Source organism: Capra hircus, chromosome 21 (assembly GCF_001704415.2).
Source record: "Capra hircus breed San Clemente chromosome 21, ASM170441v1, whole genome shotgun sequence".
NCBI classification, from domain to species: domain Eukaryota; kingdom Metazoa; phylum Chordata; class Mammalia; order Artiodactyla; family Bovidae; genus Capra; species Capra hircus.
In genome coordinates this window covers 31,844,308-31,865,143 of record NC_030828.1, presented here as the reverse complement: position 1 = coordinate 31,865,143, position 20,836 = coordinate 31,844,308, and the positions used below count along the sequence as shown (strand labels likewise).

General features: G+C 39.8%; 1 protein-coding gene across 2 annotated transcripts in view; it reads left to right on the top strand.

Annotated features, from left to right (window-relative positions):
* The window catches only part of PEAK1 (pseudopodium enriched atypical kinase 1), a 324,301-nt gene that overhangs the window by 268,742 nt on the left and 34,723 nt on the right, over window positions 1–20,836 (top strand). For both annotated transcript variants that reach the window (XM_018066252.1, XM_018066251.1), the window contains one exon: window positions 8,935–9,128. In XM_018066252.1, the coding sequence (XP_017921741.1) occupies window positions 8,935–9,128 (194 nt within the window). The remainder of the gene's footprint in view (window positions 1–8,934; window positions 9,129–20,836) is intronic.

Sequence of the window (20,836 nt, the reverse complement as noted above, 5' to 3'; positions counted from 1 at the left end):
GCTCAGAATCATGTGGGGTGTTTGTATAAATGCAGATTTCTGGGTCAAACCCCAGAGCTGTAAAATCAGTCCCTCATGGTAGGGGGCCGGAAATCTGCATCTTTAACAAGCAATTCTTAGCCATGTTAATAACAATCGGCATAGTATGTTAGAACATAGGCTTTGAAGTTATTCAGACCTGGATTTGAATCCTGCTTTCACCACTTATTCCCTGGTGGCTCAGTGGTAAAGAACCCACTGGAGATGTGGGTTCCATCCCTGGGTCGCGAAGATCCCCTGGAGAAGGAAAGGGCAACCCAGTATTCTTGCCTGGAGAATCCCCATGGACAGAGGAGCCTGGCAGGCTACAATCCATGGAGTCAGGAGTCAGACACGACTGAGCGATTTTCACTTCCATTTTTCAGCACTTATTAGCTCTGTCATCTGGATCTGGGACAAGTTACTTGAGCTCTGCTTCTTATCTTCCTCACCCATAAACTGAGAGGCAGAATTTATTTAGAGCACAGACTAGAGCTGAAATGTCAGGTTTGAACCTCAGCTCCACCAGGTGCTAGCTGTGTTACCTGAGGCAGATAACTAAATCACTCTTGGCTTAATATTTCTTCATTTGTAAAACAGAAATCATCACCTGTATGACTTAAAAGGATTGATGTTAAGTGTTAGAAAGGAGGGCAAGGGAAGGGATTTTCATATCCCCGGAACACATTTGGCAATATGTGGAGACTATCTGGTTGTCACAACTGGGGAAGCAGAGAGTGACTCCAGTACCTATGGGTTAGAGAGAGGGTAAGAGATGTTAGTGTGACCCTACTATGCACAGGACAGCCCTCCACTACCAAGAACTACTTGGACAGAATATCAACAGTGCCACTTTGAGAAACGTGGCTTAGAATAGGGACATAGTAAGTACCGTGTAAGTTTTGGCTGCTCTTATCATTCGCTGTTATGGGAATAACAACTCTTACTCAGAGGATTACTGTAGGAGATACATATTTTAAGCCCACAGTATCTAGCAGTCAGCAGGTGTAGACGTTAGTGGTAGGGGTTAATATTAGGAAGCCAAATATCTATAAACACAGTCTTTCACACACTAGAACAGCTCCCATTTAAAAAAATCTTCTTGCCATGTAAATAATAACTTTGTTTAGAATGTTTCAAAAGAACGCAGCTGTAATCATTAATACCCTACATTTCAATGATAGCTTCTTTCTCTTCAAAACCCTTTTATCTCTTCATAATCAAGCATTTATTGTTGAATCTTCACAGTGCACCAGGATTACCTAATAGTACCAGTGTGGTAGCAAGAACACGTTAGAGTTGCATAGTATTGAATTCAGATCCTGACTCTGTCACCTGAGTGCACACATAACCATTTTGGTGGTGTTGTTAAGTCACTAAGTCATGTCCGACTCTCAAGCCTACCCTAAGACAGTTCATTTCACTTTTTTCAGTCTCAGTTTCCCCATGTGTAAAGTGAGAAATAATCACCTTTACCTCTTGAGGTGTTCCTGAGAGTTAAACCGAAAAGTGTGCAGCTTGTACTGGGTAGCATTGGAGTAGGGCCTGAGAAGTGCTGGTTCCCTTTCCCTCCTGACATCCATCCTGCTAGTGAGCCAGCTGTGTTCTGGAGAGTGTAGGGTACATAATCATCTCACTCCTCTGACTCAAAGGGCAAATGGGCAGTTGAGGGAGATAAGAGGAAATGGGGAAAACGTACAGTGACTTGCTTCTCCAGTGCTTCTGGGCATGTGGGAAAAGTCCAAGACCCAGAGATGACTGTTCCATATCCTCCTTAGGTTAGTCCTGTTGAGGAGCCTATGGATATTTTCTTCTAACACCTTGCCTCCCCAGGAAACAAACATCAATATCCAACCCCCTTCTTTAGAAGTGAGCTAAGGCCAAATGGTGATGCTGCAAAGCTCCTACCACACCTCTGTTAATGAGAAGTGAAGTGAAGTGAAGTCGCTCAGTCATGTCCGACTCTTTGCGACCCCGTGGACTGTAGCCTACCAGGCTTCTCTGTCCATGGGATTCTCCAGGCAAGAGTACCGGAGTGGTTTGCCATATCCTTCTCCAGGGGATCTTCCCAACCTAGGGATCGAACCCAGGTCTCTTGCATTGCGGGCAGACGCTTTAACTTCTGAGCCACCAGCTTAGGCTGGTTATTGAAAAAGGCAGCCCTATTTTATTGTGCCTTTCTGAGATTAATTTATCTTTTCTGTTAATTTGTACAGGTGCCATTCTGACTTTGTATTTCATAGGATTTTAAAACTGTAATTTTTCTTGCTATTTTGAAGGTGACAGTGATGTACTGTGGCCTCTGTTCTTATCTACTTTGCTGTCTTACAGTCTGGTGCCTTGAAGACACTTTTAATTTGCTATTCACATTTGTTAAAGAAAAAAAAAAGGTGAAACTGTGCAGTGTCTGGAAATTAGAGTCTATTTAAGACCTTGCATATGGCTGCCAATCTTCCCCATCCCAAGACCTAGCCACTTTATTCACACCAGGAGGAGTTACCTTCGTCTGACCAGACTAGGTTGGACATATTAGCAAGAATTCATCAGATCTCAGTTAAAGGTTAATCTCAGTTCAAGATAAGAAGTTTGAAGTTTTTCAGTTAAATACTACAGAAGGCTTAGTGGAAAATTGGAGACACTAAGATAGTGATCAGTGGATACAACACTTTTCTACCTGAGAATGCCAGTAATTGGGAAGTGTAGCAAAATCAAGTTGATGACCTGAAAACTAAGATAAGATTGAGAAATGTCATATTGGTGGGGGGTCCTAGAGGCAGAAAGACAGGAAGAAATGGAGTTCCCCCCACCTCTTTCAATAGATAAAGAGTATGGGATTCAATAACTTTGAGCTTTCCTCCTCATGTCGATTCACATCCCATTTCTGCAAAGATCCATCATCCCCAGCAACTCCAGAAATAAGCAGCTTTGGAAACCAGTAATAAAACTACAAAATGCTGTTTCTGATGTGCTTTGATTGGATTTTTAGGGGTAAAAAGAGGTTGTAAAAATCACACATTTCCTTATTGGGTGTCTTGGGCAACAAAAGACAGATACAGCTACTGAAGAAAGCTGGCAAATGGGAATCGAGGATACCATTTGCCCCAAAAGGCAGATGGTCTCTACAGAAGTCTGATTTCATTTACTGTCCCTTCTGAAGCTGAATGAAGGCGGTTGAATTTGAAGATAAAGTTGAACTGAAATTGTGGAAATACTTGGATACATAAAGGCCTTTAATCTGTTCTAATGTGCCATTTGATTTGCCTTTTTAAAAAGTATATTCAGACATTAACAGAATTTCTACAAAAATGTGTCTTGAACAAACTTGCCGGGAAAAAAAAAGAAAAAGATTATTTCATCTGATGGTGTAATGATTAATCCTACCACCTGGGTAAGCCAAGTGAGCTTCCCGCAGGAGATTGCTTCTGCAGCTTTGAATTATGTATGAATATTGCAGACTGATGAATCCCTTACCAAGGGATTCATTTGTATTACAGACAAATCTGTAACAATGTTACCATTTCCTTTGAACACTTTAAGTTCATCCTCCACTTTCAGAAAATGAGGTGTGTCTTTGTGGAGATTGCAACATGATTTTTCTAAGTGTCAGGTCAGACATTGTTATTGCTGTTCAGGAGCTCAGTCCTGTCAGACTCTACAACCCCATGGACTGCAGCACACCAGGCTTCCCTGTGCTTCGCTATCTCCCGGAGTTTGCTCAGATTCATGTCCATTGAGTCCGTGATGCTATCTAACCATCTCATCCTCTGCTACTGTCTTTTCCTTTTGTCTTCAATCTTTCCCAGCATCAGAGTCTTTTCCAATGAGTCAGTTCTTCACATCAGGTGGCCAAAGTGTTGGAGCTACAGCTTCAGCATCAGTCCTTGCAATGAATATTCAGGGTTGATTTCCTTTAGGATGGACTTGGTTTGATCTCCTTGCTGTCCAAGGCACTCTCAGGAGTTTTCTCCAGCACCTCAATTCAGAAGCATCAATTCTTCAGCCCTGATTCAGTCTTCTTTATGGTCCAGCTCTCACATTTATACATGACTACTGGAAAAACCATAGCTTTGACTAGATGGACCTTTGTCGGCAAGGTGATGTCTCTGCTTTTTAATACGCTATCTAGGCTTGTCATAGCTTTTCTTCCAAGGAGCAAACATCTTTTAATTTCATGGCTGCAGTAATTTTGGAGCCCAAGAAAATAAAATCTGTCACTGCTTCTACTTTTCCCCCATCTATTTGCAATGAAATATTGGGGCTGGATGCCATGATCTTAGTCAGCATGTTTAATTTTAAGCCAGTTTTTTCACTCTCATCTTTCACCCTCATCAAGAGACTCTTTAGTTCCTCTTTACTTTCTGCCATGAGAGTGGTATCATCTGCATATCTGAGGTTGTTGATATTTCTTTTGGCAATCTTGATTCCAGCTTGTGAGTCATCCAGCCCAACATTTCGCATGATGTATTCTGCATATAAGGTAAATAAACAAACTGACTATATACAGACATTACCAAATCTCAATTGAAAACTAGTCATTATTGAAAAGTTGGTCAGAGTTTGAGGTACAAGGAAATGTGTGTTATCTTCCATCCTGAAAGCGAAACAAATGCTGAGGGTCCAGTAAAAGAGCAGGCAGAGTCAGGGTTTGACCCACCCTGGTGATCAAGGATCTAGATGTCAACACCACAGTTATTGCAGACACCCTCTATTGCATTAGAGAACTAGGGATTTTCAACAGGAATTTAAATAGCAAGAATAGAAGAGCCTTAACTTCCTCTCTGTGGGTGATTGATCAGTTAATATTTCTGTTTTATAATAATGATTATCAACTTGTACTTATCCTGAAAACTAGTTACCTTCATCATTATTTGCTACTTTCAAGACATACTAAGATATACTCTATTAGAAATCCTAGTAGATGTCTTGTAATTTCATTTTAAAGAATTTTTTTACCATCCATCTCATGGATGAAATGGGGGAAATTTTCATTTTTTTCATTATCTCTCTCCTGATGTTATCATCTAGTTTACACAGAAGATCAAAATAATAGGGAAACAGAACCTGGGTTCTCTGATTCCTGTTCTGGTATTTTCTCCATTACACTGAACATTTCCCAGTGAAATGTCAGTGGTGAACCACTTTGTTAGGAGAAAAAAACCTGTATTTGGAAAGCATCATATTACTATTTTTAAGGGTTTCCTGATTTTATATCTAAATATGAAACATTAAAAAAATCAATGGTCAAAAATTATATTCCCTTATAACATTAATATGCCTAAGATAAATTAAGTATAAAATTTTACTTCCTTTTTTCTTGCTGAACAATTTGTCCATTTATACATAGTGACTGACTCCAGGATTCTTGCCTGGAAAATCCCATGGATAGAGGAGCCTGGCGGGCTACAGTCCATAGAGTCATAAAGAGCCGAACACGAATGAAGTGACTTAGCACACGTGCACGCACATAGTGACTGAATCACCTCCTCTGATGCTGTTCTTGACTCTTTTTCATTTTTTAGTCACAGCATGTTATCACGTCTAAGCTTGAACTCTCAAAACTCTCCCTTTCCCTTTTTTTCTCTCTTTTACCATTTTCCTCAAGCATCAAGATATGACATATCATTGATGCATTTTTAAAATTCTTCCTCTTAGACACTGCTGTCACTGTAGATGTAGATTAAATGTCTTAGCATCCATTTGTAAATCTATGTGCTTTAACTTTCACCCGCTCCTTGCACAATTCTTTATAGTTGACAGTTGATTTAATTGGTGATTTAATATACCAGTGCACTTATTTAAAACGTGCTTGTGAAAACTGACCTTTGTGTAGAATATAGGTTGTGCTGCTCAGGTTCTCAAAGAGTTAATAAAACTAGCGTTCACTTTGCTTAGCTTCCCGAAGGTAATTTGGCTCATTTCCCAGACCAAACCCCTAAGGTAAAGGTCAAAGTGCAATGGATTATATTAAGGTGCAGAATTCGAGCCTCTTATATCTTGCCCAACTTGTAGTCCTCCAGAACTCAGTGGGAGCTATGGTTCATCAGAGCTTCAGAACATGATTAACAGACTGAAGAAGGCCCTGTAGAATTTCCTTTAATGGGGAGTTGTATGAGTGAGTACAGTGGGTGAGTCTTTAATATTTCTTGCCTTTTAGCATCTGTATTGTGTTTTGAGAACCCTTTTTGAGTACAGAGCCATGTTTCATGTATGTGGAAACAGGCCCAGGGAATTCCTCATGGTTTAATAGCAGTAACTTTTGTAGTTTTTACAATAGGCTTAATAGAAATAGCCCATTCCCCAGGAGGAAAATAGACAAGCAAGGGTGGAGTCGTGGCTTTTTAACTGGACTTCACCAGTCATTCTTGACAAATGGAAAAGAGAGATTGGGGAAAGAAAGAAAAAGGGCAAGAGCAAGGCTGCAGAGATTAGGAACCTAAAAACACCTTTCTAGTAAGCTCTCAAGTTGACTCTAGAGTAAGAAGAGAGTGTCTGGAGGTTTAATGTTTTTCCTGTCAAAGGGGGATGATATATTTTAATCATTTTATTGCTTTGAAATTAAAAATGGCTTATATTAACTGTTGCCCAGAGAAGATCATTTTCCCCCTCCTGAAGTGCATTGATAACTACTCATTGACCTACAATCTTGATACTAAGTGACATCTGGAGAAGGAAATGGCAACCCACTCCAGTTTTCTTTCCTGGAGAATCCCATGGATAGATGAGCCTCACAGGCTATACAGTCCATGGGGTCACAAGAGTTGGACACAACTTAGCAACTAAACCACCACCACCAAGTGACATCTGAGAGTGACTCAGAAATGTCTCTTTGCTTTTCTTCACTAATGTATGGAGGTAGAGCCCCCTTGCCATCTTGATTTTATGACTCAATATTATGCTCCATACTGGCTTTGTTTTGGGTTGATAACCTACAGCAGCCCAGTAGGTTAATAAGAGGCAGCATGCTTTACCATTTGAGCTCCTCTTTACATGAACCCTCCTGTTGACTGCTAGTGAACGAAAGCCTTCCCACCTCACCCCATCCCCAGGAGCCAGATCCCATAGTGGTACCTCCCACTCAATGCTTACTCACAAGACAGAGAGACCTCTGTGTCTGCCAGCTTTGGAAGAGTACTTTTGAAGTTGTATATCCAGCAGACTTCCCTGGAAAAGGAAATGGCAACCCACTCCAGAATTCTTTCCAGGAAGATCGCTGAACAGAGGAGCATGGCGAGCTGCAGTCCATGAGGCTGCAAAGAGTCAGACATGACTGAGCGACCAACACACACTGTATCCCGTAGACTTAAAGGCTTATTTTCTTGCACATGCATAATTTCCATAATGAAAGATTGATAAGAAAGTGCTCTTCCTTCAGATCTGCTCCTTCAAGTCCACAGGTGATATATGTTCTGATGACACATGATCAAACCAAGTACCTCTTTTAAAGAAACTTGTAAATGTCACCATGACTCACTGCCATTTGAAATTCCAGAAATAACATATAACAATGTATAAGATGTGTCCTTTCCTTCTTTCTCTTTGCCTATTAAAAAGAAAAAACAGGAAGAAAAGCTGGGGAGTATGTGACAGTCTAGGAATACTTTTAGTAGAACCAGAAACTATTAAATGTGCCTGATTTTGAATTTGTTTCATTGACCAGCCCAATGAGATTTTCTAACTAGGGCAGTTTTCTCCACCAGCATTTAATAACCATTCCACCCCCTTGTACTTTATAGCAACAGAGTTGACAGTTCAGATAGGCTAGGATGTGGGGAAGACTAGAAGAGCTAGCTATAAGCGAATGAGCAAGCAGCAGAGAAACAAGATTGGAGAAACAAAAAGCATTATGGATGACCATCCTCTGGTATGTGGCCAGTGGCACGCTTCAGATTCATGTTAGTAGACAAGATTGGCTCGAGTACAGACCTTTCTTTTCCATTTGCCTTGCCTGCTGCATGCATACAGGCAAAGGTTGATGCATCAGTGTCCTCCTGGCAAAAAGGCTTCCTGGCCTCAGTTTACAGAATGTAATTGCTTCACTTCCTTATTTAAATCTCAGCTTTATTCCTGATCCTTTACTAAATAGTTTCATAAATACTTTAGTGTGGAATAAAATAAATACTATAAAGTAATTCATATTTGTTATAGTATTATAGCACAGTCCACCCTATTAATTTGTGTGTTCCATATTCATGGATTCAACCAACTGCAGGTTTGAAAATATTACAGGGAAAAAATTCCAGAAATTTCCAAAAATCAAAACTTGAATTTGCCATGCACTGGTAACTATGTACATAGCATTTGCATTGTCTTTACAGCTATTTGCATCACATTTACATTGCATTGGGTATTAGAAGTAATCTAGGGGTGATTTAACATATATGGAATTGTGTATTTGTATGTAATACAAATACTGCAGCCATGTTGTATAAAGGACTTGAGCATCTGTGGGTTTTGATTTCCTGTGGAGAGTCCTAGAACCCATCCCCTGAAGATACATACCAAGGGATGACTGTACTATAGTATGGTAAACATAGTAAATATGTTAAATACTTTCTTAAATACTTGAGTATATTTGTCTTCAACTAGTTAAGCATTCATTTCCCTCTATCCCCATTATCGCTAACCTCCTACGTACAAGAAGTTCCCTTCCTTACCTGTTATTCTCAGACTTCCCTCTGAGCCTCCTGTACCTCCCCCACCAAGCTGAATTCTCAGTTAGTATGGATCGGGATAGATAGACATATCAGCCTGAGTAAAAGGCTGCCTTATCTTCAGACAAGTATGTTGGGGCTTATAACCCATTGCTGTGACTATAGGGCCAGTTATTTACATTTATGGCAAGTATGTGCCTTCCATAAATCTAAATCTTAGTAGAGACCTTTGAAGCCAGTGTGGTGATGGTCTGATCTGTTTCAGTCATGTGACCCACGAAGTGACAGACGATTTTTCTCCTCGGGATCCAAGAACTGTTGTTGTGAAGCAAGATGGCGAGGGCGGCACTTCAGTCACACCAGCATTGCACCTACCTGAACTGGAAAGAGAAGAGGAAAAAGAAGACATTTCAGATCCTATGGACCTGAATCCCTGTAGTGCAACATACAGCAATTTAGGTAAGTACAAATGTCATATAAGTACTATTTATTTATTTATTTATTTATTTTCACAGCAGTGCTATTTATTTATTTTTTTATTTTTTGTTTTTACTTTATTTTACTTTACAATACTGTATTGGCTTTGGCATACATTGACATGAATCCGCCATGGGTATACATGAGCTCCCAAACATGAACCCCCCTCCCACCTCCCATCCCACATCATCTCTCCAGATCATCCCCGTGCACCAGCCCCAAGCATCCTGCATCCTGCATCGAACATAGACTGGCGATTCGTTTCTTACATGATAGTATACATGTTTCAATGCCATTCTCCCAAATCATCCCACCCTCTCCCTCTCCCTCAGAGTCCAAAAGTCTGCTCTACACATCTGTGTACAATGGAGTATTACACAGCCATTAAAAAGAATACATTTGAATCAGTTCTAATGAGATGGATGAAACTGGAGCCGATTATACAGAGTGAAGCAAGCCAGAAAGAAAAACACCAATACAGTATACTAACACATATATATGGAATTTAAAAAGATGATAATGATGACCCTGTATGCGAGACAGCAATATAAGTAGTATTTAAACTTTGCCTTTTTATGTACCAGCCAAATGCCATTATTTCCCTAGCGAGATGATTTTTATTGTTCCATGGTGTGAAAGTTGGAAATTGGAGTTATAGATTTTAACTTACATCAGAAAAAGTCGTGTATTTAATATGTACTAGGTGTGTATTAAACACATTACTATGAGTTCTGTGTCACGCCCTAAGAGTTTAACATGGTCCCTGCCATGAGAGACTCACCTGGTGGGAAAGAGATTAATGACTTCAGTATAATAGGATAAGTGCAGTGATAGAGAATACACACAGAATATTTTTTGTATTACATTGGGAAGGGTGTCAAAAGATGCCTTCCTGGAGATACTTCCTTATTGAGCTGATTGACAGAGGGAAAGAAAAGCGTTCCAACCAGTGGCAGCAACGTGAGCAAAAGGAGATGTGAAACAGCTTGGAACATGTGGACATCACAGCCGTTTAACGTAGCTGAAGTGTGCACTGGAGAGTTAGACAAGGTCGTGCATTTCAGGCTAAAACCTAAGTTTTTGGGTTTTGGCTGTTTGTGGCATTGAATTATTAAAAGGTTTTAAGCAGAGGAATATGACTAGATTTGTGGTTTAGAACATCCACGGCAGTCTGCCATGTGAGGGTGGATTAGAGGTGAATTATTTGGTAGCAGAAAATCTGGTAGTTAGGTACTATTGCAGGACCACAGAAAAGGATGAGAAAGAAAGGCCTCAACTAAGATAATGAGAAGGGGAACAGTGAACAGATTTAAGAGATATTTGAGAGGTAAAATACCCTGGTAGTTACCTGGATGTGAATGATGTAAAGAATCTATAATATATCCCAGATTTCTTACTTGGTGCTACTGGACTCAAAGAGGTAAGATCCCAATTATTGGAGGTGTTTAGGCAGAGCCTGAGGGATCATCTTTCAGAGATGCAGTGAAGGAGAATCCTGTGCTACAAAGAGGGTTGAACTAAGTTATCTCTAATATACCTGTTAATGCAAAGATTCTTCCACTTTGAAATCATCTTCACTCTTCTTTCTTGAGTGTCCAGTGACTTCTGATCACACTTTCCCCCTTCCTTGAGTGTCACAGAGTTTCCTTCCTTCTGAAAAGCAAAGCCTGGGGCTGGACAAGGGTTTCTTAGTACTCTCCTCCCACGAAGTCAGGAGAGCTGAGTAGCATGAGCTCGACTGCCTCGTGCACGGCACTAGTGAGATTCTTGTGGGCTACTGGCCAATTCTTCTATCTAGTTTCTCACCTCCTTTCTTTGTCTTTTTTCTCTAGCAGGTTCTTGTAAGGAAAAATCATTCTAAGATCAGTTAATATACTTGGAAATAAGGGCATCTTAAGAAGACCGAAAGGTTAGATAAAACTAGGCGAAATGCTCTACTGTGTCCTTTCAGGAAACCCAAATCATAACAACCCACATGCAGCTGAAAACACATTCCATAAGGAGAAGACTTCCATTCTAAGTTCCCGAAGTATTCTGTAATTTGTGGTTGGGGGAGAGTACACTCTTGCAGTTTACCCAAGCAACCATCTTGGATACCATCTTCTAGTGGGAATAGATTTTATAGTCACAGAGCTTATTAAACTTTTCCCATTCTTTTACATTTTATGAAACATATTAAAAAAATGAGAATTTTATTTTTTATTTACTATATACCCTCAGCATATATATCAGGAATTACAGTTCAGACATTCTTACTGCACCAAAATTTCTTTCATGATGTCCTCAGTAAATATACGCAAACTTTTACTGATTGTATGTTATCTTATGGAATCTTTTCTTTAAAAATATCCATTAGCCCACATCAGTTAAAGTTAACTATTTTACCTTATTATCTTCTCAGTTCTATAGACTTTTAGAAAAATAGAGCATTACTTTCATGAATATGCCAAGTGCCTTACATATATTAACTCATTTAATCCTCACAACAACCTTGGGAGTTATTATCTCCATTTTTCAGAGGAAGAAAGTACATCAGAGTATATTACTCACAGAATCAGTAAGGACTGAATCAAGATTGGAACCCAGTTTGTCTATATTACTAGACTAAAATAAGTGTAAACACTAAATTCTTGAAAGATGCTGAAAGGCTGCAAGTATTTCCATTTTTAAGTCATCTGCTTTGAGAGACAAACTTTAAGACATTTTTTGTAAAAGATTTGATTAGAGTACAAAAATACTAAGTTACAGATGCCCCATCAGAAAAATAACTTCTTTCTACCTGTTGCTTTACTTTTAAAAGTATGTGATGCTTATAAAATGTTGCCTAGCCTTCCTTAAGTACTTAAGTGGCAATGCTTGACTCCATAAGGATATGGTACATCGTTTTACTATGTAAGTACAATAATAACGGAATAATAGATAGAGTTGGCTCCATCAGTTCTACAAACTGATAGCGTTTTTGTTGTTGTTGTTGTTGTTGTTGTTGTTGTTGTTGTGTTGGTATTGCTAGTTTTCCTAATGTAACAGTATTTTAGGTGGCATCTGGAACTTACCTTTTTTAATATTTTCAATAAGTCATTTGCATGAAGTTTTAAACTATCCCTTGGAGTAATTTCTTAGGATTTAATGCCTTGATAGCTTTAAAGAAAAAAAAGAACTTATGTGTTTTAAGACCAAAAGGAAACAAAACTTCTTAATGTAATAACTTCACATCCTTTTAAAGATTCTAGAATCACTCCCCAAACACATTCTTTCTTTCTTGTTTTTTCCTTCTTTCTTAGTCTTCTTTAAAAAAAAAAAAAATGAATCAGAGAACGTATGATCTGATGTAAGAAACTGACAGAGGGAAGTTAAGGATTACTGTAATGTTTTGCTATGGAATTTATTTCTGAAAACTGCATTGTTAAAAGTAGGCTTAGGAAGCAGTGTTGTGTTAGGTGTTTTTTTTTTTTCTTAGTAGGAAAAAACATAGGTTTGGGGGAATCAGACAAGTTTGGGTTCTTATGACAGCTGTATCACTGCCTGCCTGCATGACTGTGGGTCAGTTATTTACCATCCTTGAGCTTCAATTTCCTCATCTGACATGAGAGAATTAGTAGCATCTGCTTTGTAGGGCTGATGGCAAAAGAAGTGCTTGGTTCATAGAAGAGCTTAATAATTGTCAAGTTCCCTTATTTCTACCCCAAAATATACTGCTGCTTTCATTTGTCAATATGTTTGATGTGCTAGCCAGAAAATGTAGAATAAAGTAGAAATAATCTTAAATGTTTGTTAGAAATGTTGACTAAACGGAGCAACAAAATGTAAGTCCAAAAAGCTGTGAGCTGCCTGTGCAACTGATGACTGAGAGAGGGAAACGTAATGAGGAGACAGGACCCCCAAGGTGGCCAGCAGGCACCAGAGGAGATATGACAGATAACAGCAATGTACTGTGACAGGCCCAATGCCCCAAGGTCTGCTAGTTGTGGCGAAACAGAGGGACAGGCAGACAGAGAAGGAAAAATATCGTATAACATCCCTTATATGTGGAATCTAAAAAGAAATGATACAAATGAACTTATTTACCAAACAGAAACAGACTTAGAGAATGAGCTTACGGTTGCCAGAGGGTGGGGATGAATGGGGGAAAGGGTAATTTGGGAGTCTGGAATGGACACCTTCACATGCTGTATTTAAAGTGGATAATGAACAAGGACCTACTGTATAACACATGGATTCTACTCAGTGTTATTTGGCAGCCTGGATGGGAGGGGAGTTTGGGGGAGAATGGATACATGTATATATATGGGTGAGCCCCTTTGCTATTCTCAAAAAGCTTAAAAAAAACAAAAGGGACATGGTTTGAACTTGTTTTGTACTTCTCACATTTCTTAGATCGTTCTGAAAACTAATAAGTCAAACAACAACAACAACAACAACAAAAAAGTGGACTGGAGTAGGCCTTGATTGTTGTTGTTGTTTAGTCACTAAGTCATGTCCAACTGTTTTGTGATTCCATGGACTGTAGCCCACCAGGCTCCTCTGTCCATGGGATTTCCCAGGCAAGAACACTGGAGTGGGTTGCCATTTCCTTCTCCAGGGGATCTTCCTGACCCAGGGATTGAACCCGTGTCTCCTGCGTTGGCAGGCAGTTTCTTTACCAGAGTCACCTGGGAAGCCCAGGCCCTGATTACCCTACTTCAGACTCTCCCCCTAGACCTCCACCCTTGGGACAGCTTCCTTTCTCCACGGTGGTATAACAAGAACTGTTGTGCTTCAGCCATTTCTACAAAAAGCTACTGACTTATGCAAACTGTTCATTTGTGTTTTTTTTAATCTCAGAGATCCTTCTCCAGGATTAATTCAGCTGCCATTTTTCCTCCTTAACATAAATAAAGCAACCTTTATTTTGTTTATAACTGGGTTAATTATTAGATTTTAGAGCTTTACTGTACAGTATGGTAGCCCCTAGCCACAGATGGCTATTTAAAATTAAATTCATTAAAATATAGATAAAAATTCAGTTCCTCAGTCTCATAACAACATTTCCAGTGCTCAATAGCCACATGTGGCTAGTAGTTAACTGTATTCAGCATGCGGATACAGAACGTTTTTATCTTCGCAGGAAGTTTGACTGGACAGCACTGATTTAAAGAATTTGTTATTTTGCGGATTTGTATTGTGTTCTGCAGGCACAAAAATCATGACTGGCTTTTATGCACTCGACAGGTCCTTAGAGAGGTTGCCCCTTGCAAAGTGATGGTTTTCCTCTGGGTGACAGTGACATGAGATCACTGAACACACTCTGATCTATAACACCTTAATACCCCAAGCTGAATTTAGCAGGGTATCTGCCATTCAAAATGATTTCCTGAAGAAGTGATAGAAAGGTTTTTTTTAATCAGACCTTCAACATTTCCACCATGTTTCTTAGATCTATCTCAGAGTGTCTAGAAGAATTATCACTACATTTTTATGTGGCGCACTTGGCTTCTTTATCAGCCCACTAAAATCAGGAGCTTGTAATGACTTCTACTCTGCTGGAAATTAGTTGGTGACTTTAGCTCTCCTTCGCTCACTTTGTAGCCAAGTACTCTAGACATTACTTTTTTAGGGAGATCCTCCCAGTCTCCCTTTACCAGACAGAGTGTGGCCTGTTCCTCCTCCTTTGTGCCTACAACCTAACACATTATCTAAAACACACAGAAGGTGCTAAGAACACGTTTGAATGAATGTGTCAAAAATGACTTGGCCTTTGATTTTGTAAGATTCATGTTATAGAAATTGAGCTCTCCTGAGGAAAGTTCATATAGGAAAATTTCAAGTCCTAGTTTATATGTTCCATTTATCAGCTAGCTCTTTTTTCTAAAATGAGACTCAAGCAGGGGTTTCCCAGTTAAGGAATTATGTAAGCCCTACCTCAGTTTGGGGCTTCTCCGATAGCTTAGTTGGTAAAGAATCCACCTGCAATGCTGGAGACCCTGGTTCAATTCCTGGGTCAGGAAGATCCACTGGAGAAGGGATAGGCTACCCAATCCTGTATTCTTGGGCTTCCCTTGTGGCTCAGCTGGTAAAGAATCCACCTGCAATGCAGGAGACCTGGGTTTGATCCCTGGATTGGGAATATCCCCTGGAGAAGGGAAAGACTACCCACTCCAGTACTCTGGTCTGGAGAATTCCATGGACTGTATAGTCCATGGGGTCAAAAACAGTTGGACATGACTAAGCAACTTTCACTTTCATACCTCAGTTTCCTTTCCATGTGAAACTGTTCATGTTCCTCATCTGACTTACCTAGATCATCTCCTTAAGGCTGCACCTATCAAACACTGAAAGAAAACACTTAAAAGGCTTCTATCCCCAGAAATTCCTTTGGCAATGTGTTGACCATCAGTGTGAAATTTTAAAGGTTAGTTATACTTAAAGGAATGTCATTACATCGCCAGCCTTGTTGTACATGCGTGCCTGCTCAGTAGCTCAGTTGTGTCCAACTCTGTGTGACTTCATGGACTGTAGCCCACCAGGCTCCTCTGTTCATGGAATTTTCCAGGCAAGAATACTGGGGTGGGTTGCCATTTCCTACTCCACTTGATGTTGTAATTATGGAGTAATGTCATCATAAATGGCAGCTTTAAAAAAAAATCATTCTGAGGAGTATATTACCATTCATTCATTTATTCAACTAATAATTATTGAGGCATAACAAATAATTCTGTGGGCCAGACATTATGCCACATAATACAAAGTTAATTATTTGAACCAAAGATTAAAGAATTGCACATTTTTAGATTATCTGGATATTTTTTTAAAAGTGAGAGTGACAGCTTTGAACATTTGTTTGTGCATTTGTTGTACTTCCTAAAAATGTAATTATCTCTATTTAAAAAGAACCATAGGCTGTGTTCCTATCTTTTAAGTTGGCTGCATTCACAATTTAAAAATAGTTTCCCATGTGTACTGGAATTTGTTGGCAGAGTACAATATTTAAATTACATAGATAACTTACCCCCAAATAAATAATCTCTTGTTCTTGGAGAGGTTCTCACTAATGCAAGCTTTAAAAAACTGAGTCTGTCAGCTGCTACACCACTGACATTCTTTTAAAGTGGTCCATGCATCACATTATTTGAAGCTAAGCCTGAGCCTGAAGTGATCTTGAAGCTTTATCATTTGGCATGAAGTTGATGTCCCCTGTGGTTTGCCAGTTGGTGCCTACATTTAACGGTGCTGGAACCTAGCACAGTGGTAATGCCCAGGTAGCTTAGGACCCTTCCTCCTAAGCTGCTGAGGCCTCCTGCCAGGGGGTCATGTAATGAGTGCTGGAGCCAGTCGAGGAGGGGCCGCTCATCTGACAAGGCTGGTGTCCAGTGTGTGTGGCATCTATTTCCAGTGCCCCTTTCCCAGTTTAGTGATGACCGTCTCTTCTGTTGTCCTCTCCCTTCCTGTTCTCATCAGTGTTGTTTGTCATGAGCCCTGGGAAAAGATTCAGGATGAAGACTGAAATTACAGTTTAAGTAGAAAAGTATATTCCACTTATTTTGGCTTTAACACTTTCATTTGCTGAGTGCCAGCTGTCTCCTGGGAACCAGGCGAGGCACTGGGAATACTAGTGCATATTTAAAGGGTCAATGAAAGCCCCTGCCTGGGATGCTCTCAGAGAAGGTCACTAGTTTTAAGCTCAAAGAGTAGCTATTTGCCAGACTAACAACAAGGGAGAACATTCCACGTAGAAGGAAGAGTATGCACAAAGGCCTGAAGCTTGATAGAAAAATGAATGGTTAACTACAAGTACTTAATTAAAGGTAGCTAAAGTGCAGAGTGAAGGAGGCAGAGTTGGCAAAATGGGGCAGAGTGGAAAAGCAGGGCCAAATCATAAATGGTATGTATGTATCGCAATGAGTTTATCTTTTCCGACAGGAGATGGAGAGCCGCGTGATCAGGATTTCTTAAAGATCATTCTGGAAGCTACTTACAGGATGACTGGAGGCAGGGAGACTGACCAGGAGACCATGACATTCCTGTCTTACTGGGATAAGGAGCTAATTGTACTCATAAACACACTGTCTCTGTCTAAATGGGTCATTCTTAAGTGCCTTTAATCCCTGGCACCCTGAGATGATAGTCATTGTCAGGTTTTAAGCAGACATTTGTTGTGATTTTTCCCAAGTGTGTCTTCAAATGATGGTGCCTTCCAGTAGATCTCTATAGATGTAATTATTATTTTGAGTTTTTCACTGTATAATCATCTTTAAAATGTTGATGTTTAGAGATAATAGCTTTCTTATTTCTTTTCTATTGTTAAACCAATTGTCTAAGTTTTTAGAGCCCATATCAATTATTTTCCTTCCTGAGGAGTTTTAAACATCCTTTTTGCTTCTTTGAAGTAGTGTCAGTAAATTATTGCTTTTTAATCCATCTTTCATCATTTGCTTTTCAGAAAGTGATATAAGGCCTTATTTTTCTGTCTGAAGACATTTTTAAGTGAAGAAGAAGTATAAAGATAGAGTTTAGAAAGGAAAAGAAAAGGAAGGAAAAAAGAAAGGAACGTAGGGATTGAGCAGGATTTAGTCAAACATATTTGTCCAAAAGAACATTTTAGTCTATAGCAAGGCAAGATTTAGAACACATTCTTTTTTTTTTTTTCTGTTTAGAGAGCTGGCATGCCACAAAAATGTAGAGTATGTGATGTTATATCAAGCCTGCTGAAAGCTGAGCTTAGTGTCTGGTCCCAGAGGCTTGAGAAGAATGTACAGGATTAAAAGTTTAAAATAAAAACAGCTAAGATACCAAGCTTTTAAAACATTGACCCAAATGATTGGAATTCAGTTAGGAGAACTTGCTCTTCTCAGAAGAAAAAAAAAAACTTAGGACACTTTCAGACTTGGGCAAGTGCCTTGACCTTGCATGGGCTGTAAAATGTTCACGGTTTCATTTGGAATGCACATGTTTCTGATTCCCATGTGGAAATCTTAGCTCCCAAGAGATCATGTCCCACTGTTTGGAGAGAGAAGCCACTATTAATTATCTTTATTTCCTTGCTGCCTTGGCTGCCCATTTTCATTTTGGAATGATGACCAAGTCTGTTGACACCGTCTTTCAGTCTGGCAGCTGTTTCCTGCACACCTGCTGCGTGTCTCACACTGCGCCAGAGGTTCCAAGGGAATGTAAAAAAAAAAAAAAAGAACACACAATATAAAAAGCTAAAAATGCTATCATAAAGTGAAAAGTGGTAAGAGAACACAGAGGAAGAAGTGATGGCTCCCAACTTGGGGGTGGGGAGTAGAGAGGAGGGGTGGCTTCAGAAGAGATGGGGCTCCGTTGGTGGCTCAGATGGGAAAGAGTCTGTCTGTACCATCGGAAGATCCCCTGGAGGAGGGCATGGCAACTCATTCCAGTGTTCTTGCCTGGAGAATCTCCATGGACAGAGAAGCCTGGTGGGCTACAGTCCATGGGGTCACAAAGAGTCAGACACGACCGAGTGCCTAACACTTTCACTTTCACTTTAGGATGGAAGAACACCTTTACTAAGGCAGAGATATAAAAGTAAAAACAGGGAACCTATTAAAAGAATAGGAATTAAGTGATTCTTATGGGAGGTTTGATGAGAAATAGTGACAGATAAGACTGATAGCCTTGCCCAACTTCCTGAAGAGTTCGGACTTTATTCTGCAGGTGGTGGGAAGTGGCATGATCAGCCCTCTTGTACCTCCTCTGATAAGCAAGAGCTGCTGATGGTGTTAGACCTTGCCTCACCTGTCAGTTCTGAGGTCATTTAAAAGAAAAGGAAAAAGAAAGCACTTTTGGAATCCTTCATTCTTTCTGTTTTCATGACTGTTCTTATTTAGAAAAAAATGGAAAGAAAATGGCCATCCCATAAAGATTCTCACGGGAAGGAATGAGAATAGGTTCATGTTTCTAGGTTTTGTTTTTTGTTCATTATTAATTCATTCCTTCCATTCCCCCCTCAGCCAGACTCTTTGCTTTGTCCTGGGCTATAAATGAGCCAAGTGTCTGCCCTCAATGATTACACCCATGGGGAATTCATATAGGGACACAAGTCAAGTATTCTAAGTGCTTAAGACAGAAATGTTCACATAATACATCTGAGGTCCCCAGGAAGGAGAGGTCAATTTTGCAATTTTGAAGTGGAGTAAGCAACATTCCTCAGAGGCAGAACGTTTAAAGATGAGTGGAGAGAGAAACCATTCCTGGAAGAGGGTCAATAAAAGAACAGACACAGAGCATGAAGTAGCCCAGAGTGCTGGAGAAACCACAAGCAGTTTGGTAGCTCCGATTTAGGACATGCGAGAAAATGCTGTGAGAGAAACAGAACAACCAGGGCTGGGTCAGAAGAGGCTTTCTTTCTGTGCTGCAGCCACAAAACTGCATGCTCGGGACCAAGTCCAAATTCTCAAGGACAGAACTTTTGAAGTATAGGAGGAATGCCATGATCAGATTTGGTGTTTGAATAAAGTCTCTAATGGTTTGTGTGGTGAAGGAAGGAAAACTGGAGACAGTGGTTTCAGAAGACTGCCACAGTAGTCAGGCCAGGAAGATAAGCTGCTGGTGTAGTTCACCGCTTCTAACCTCCTGCATCTTCTGAGTCAGCAAATGGAAAATGAAGATTTGTTACAAAGCCTATTTCTGTCATCTTGTAAATAAACTATAGTTCTGACTTCACACATTAGCTGAGGCAAAATAGGGCTGGGACAGCACCAGGAGGGAGGCCTCACCATCACAGGAAGAGTTCAATAAATGCCAAGCCCCTACATCCTTTGTGATGTTAAGAGCACAGATTAATGGGAAGATATGACTGAAAACTGAATTTATGATGATTTCTAAGACTGAATTGTTGATTTGCTTTAATATTTAGATACAATTTATATACCATAAAATTCACCCTTTTTGAGTGTACAGTTCAATGAGTTTTAGTTTATCAATGGAATTATACGACCACTTTTCAGGTACCCTATCTATCATATCTAGTCCCTTAAATCTATCTCTCACTTCCACTGTATAATCATAGGGATTTGATTTAGGTCATACCTGAATGGTCTAGTTGTTTTCCCTACTTTCTTCAATTTCAGTCTGAATTTGGCAATAAGGAGTTCATAATCTGACCACAGTCAGCTCCTGGTCTTGTTTTTGTTGACTGTATAGAGCTTCTCCATCTTTGGCTGCAAAGAATATAATCAGTCTGATTTCGGTGTTGACCATCTGGTGATGTCCATGTGTAGAGTCTTCTCTTGTGTTGCTGGAAGAGGGTGTTTCCTATGACCAGTGCATTTTCTTGGCACAATTGCACTCATCTCACACGCTAGTAAAGTAATGCTCAAAATTCTCCAAGCCAGGCTTCAGCAATACGTGAACCATGAACTTCCTGATGTTCAAGCTCGTTTTAGAAAAGGCAGAGGAACCAGAGATCAAATTGCCAACATTCTCTGGATCATGGAAAAAGCAAGAGAGTTCCAGAAAAACATCTATTTCTGCTTTATTGATTATGCCAAAGCCTTTGACTGTGTGGATCATAATAAACTGTGGAAAATTCTGAAAGAGATGGGAATACCAGACCACCTGACCTGCTTCTTGAGAAACCTATATGCAGGTCAGGAAGCAACAGTTAGAACTGGACATGGAACAACAGACTGGTTCCAAATAGGAAAAGGAGTACATCAAGGCTGTATACTGTCACTGTGCTTATTTAACTTATA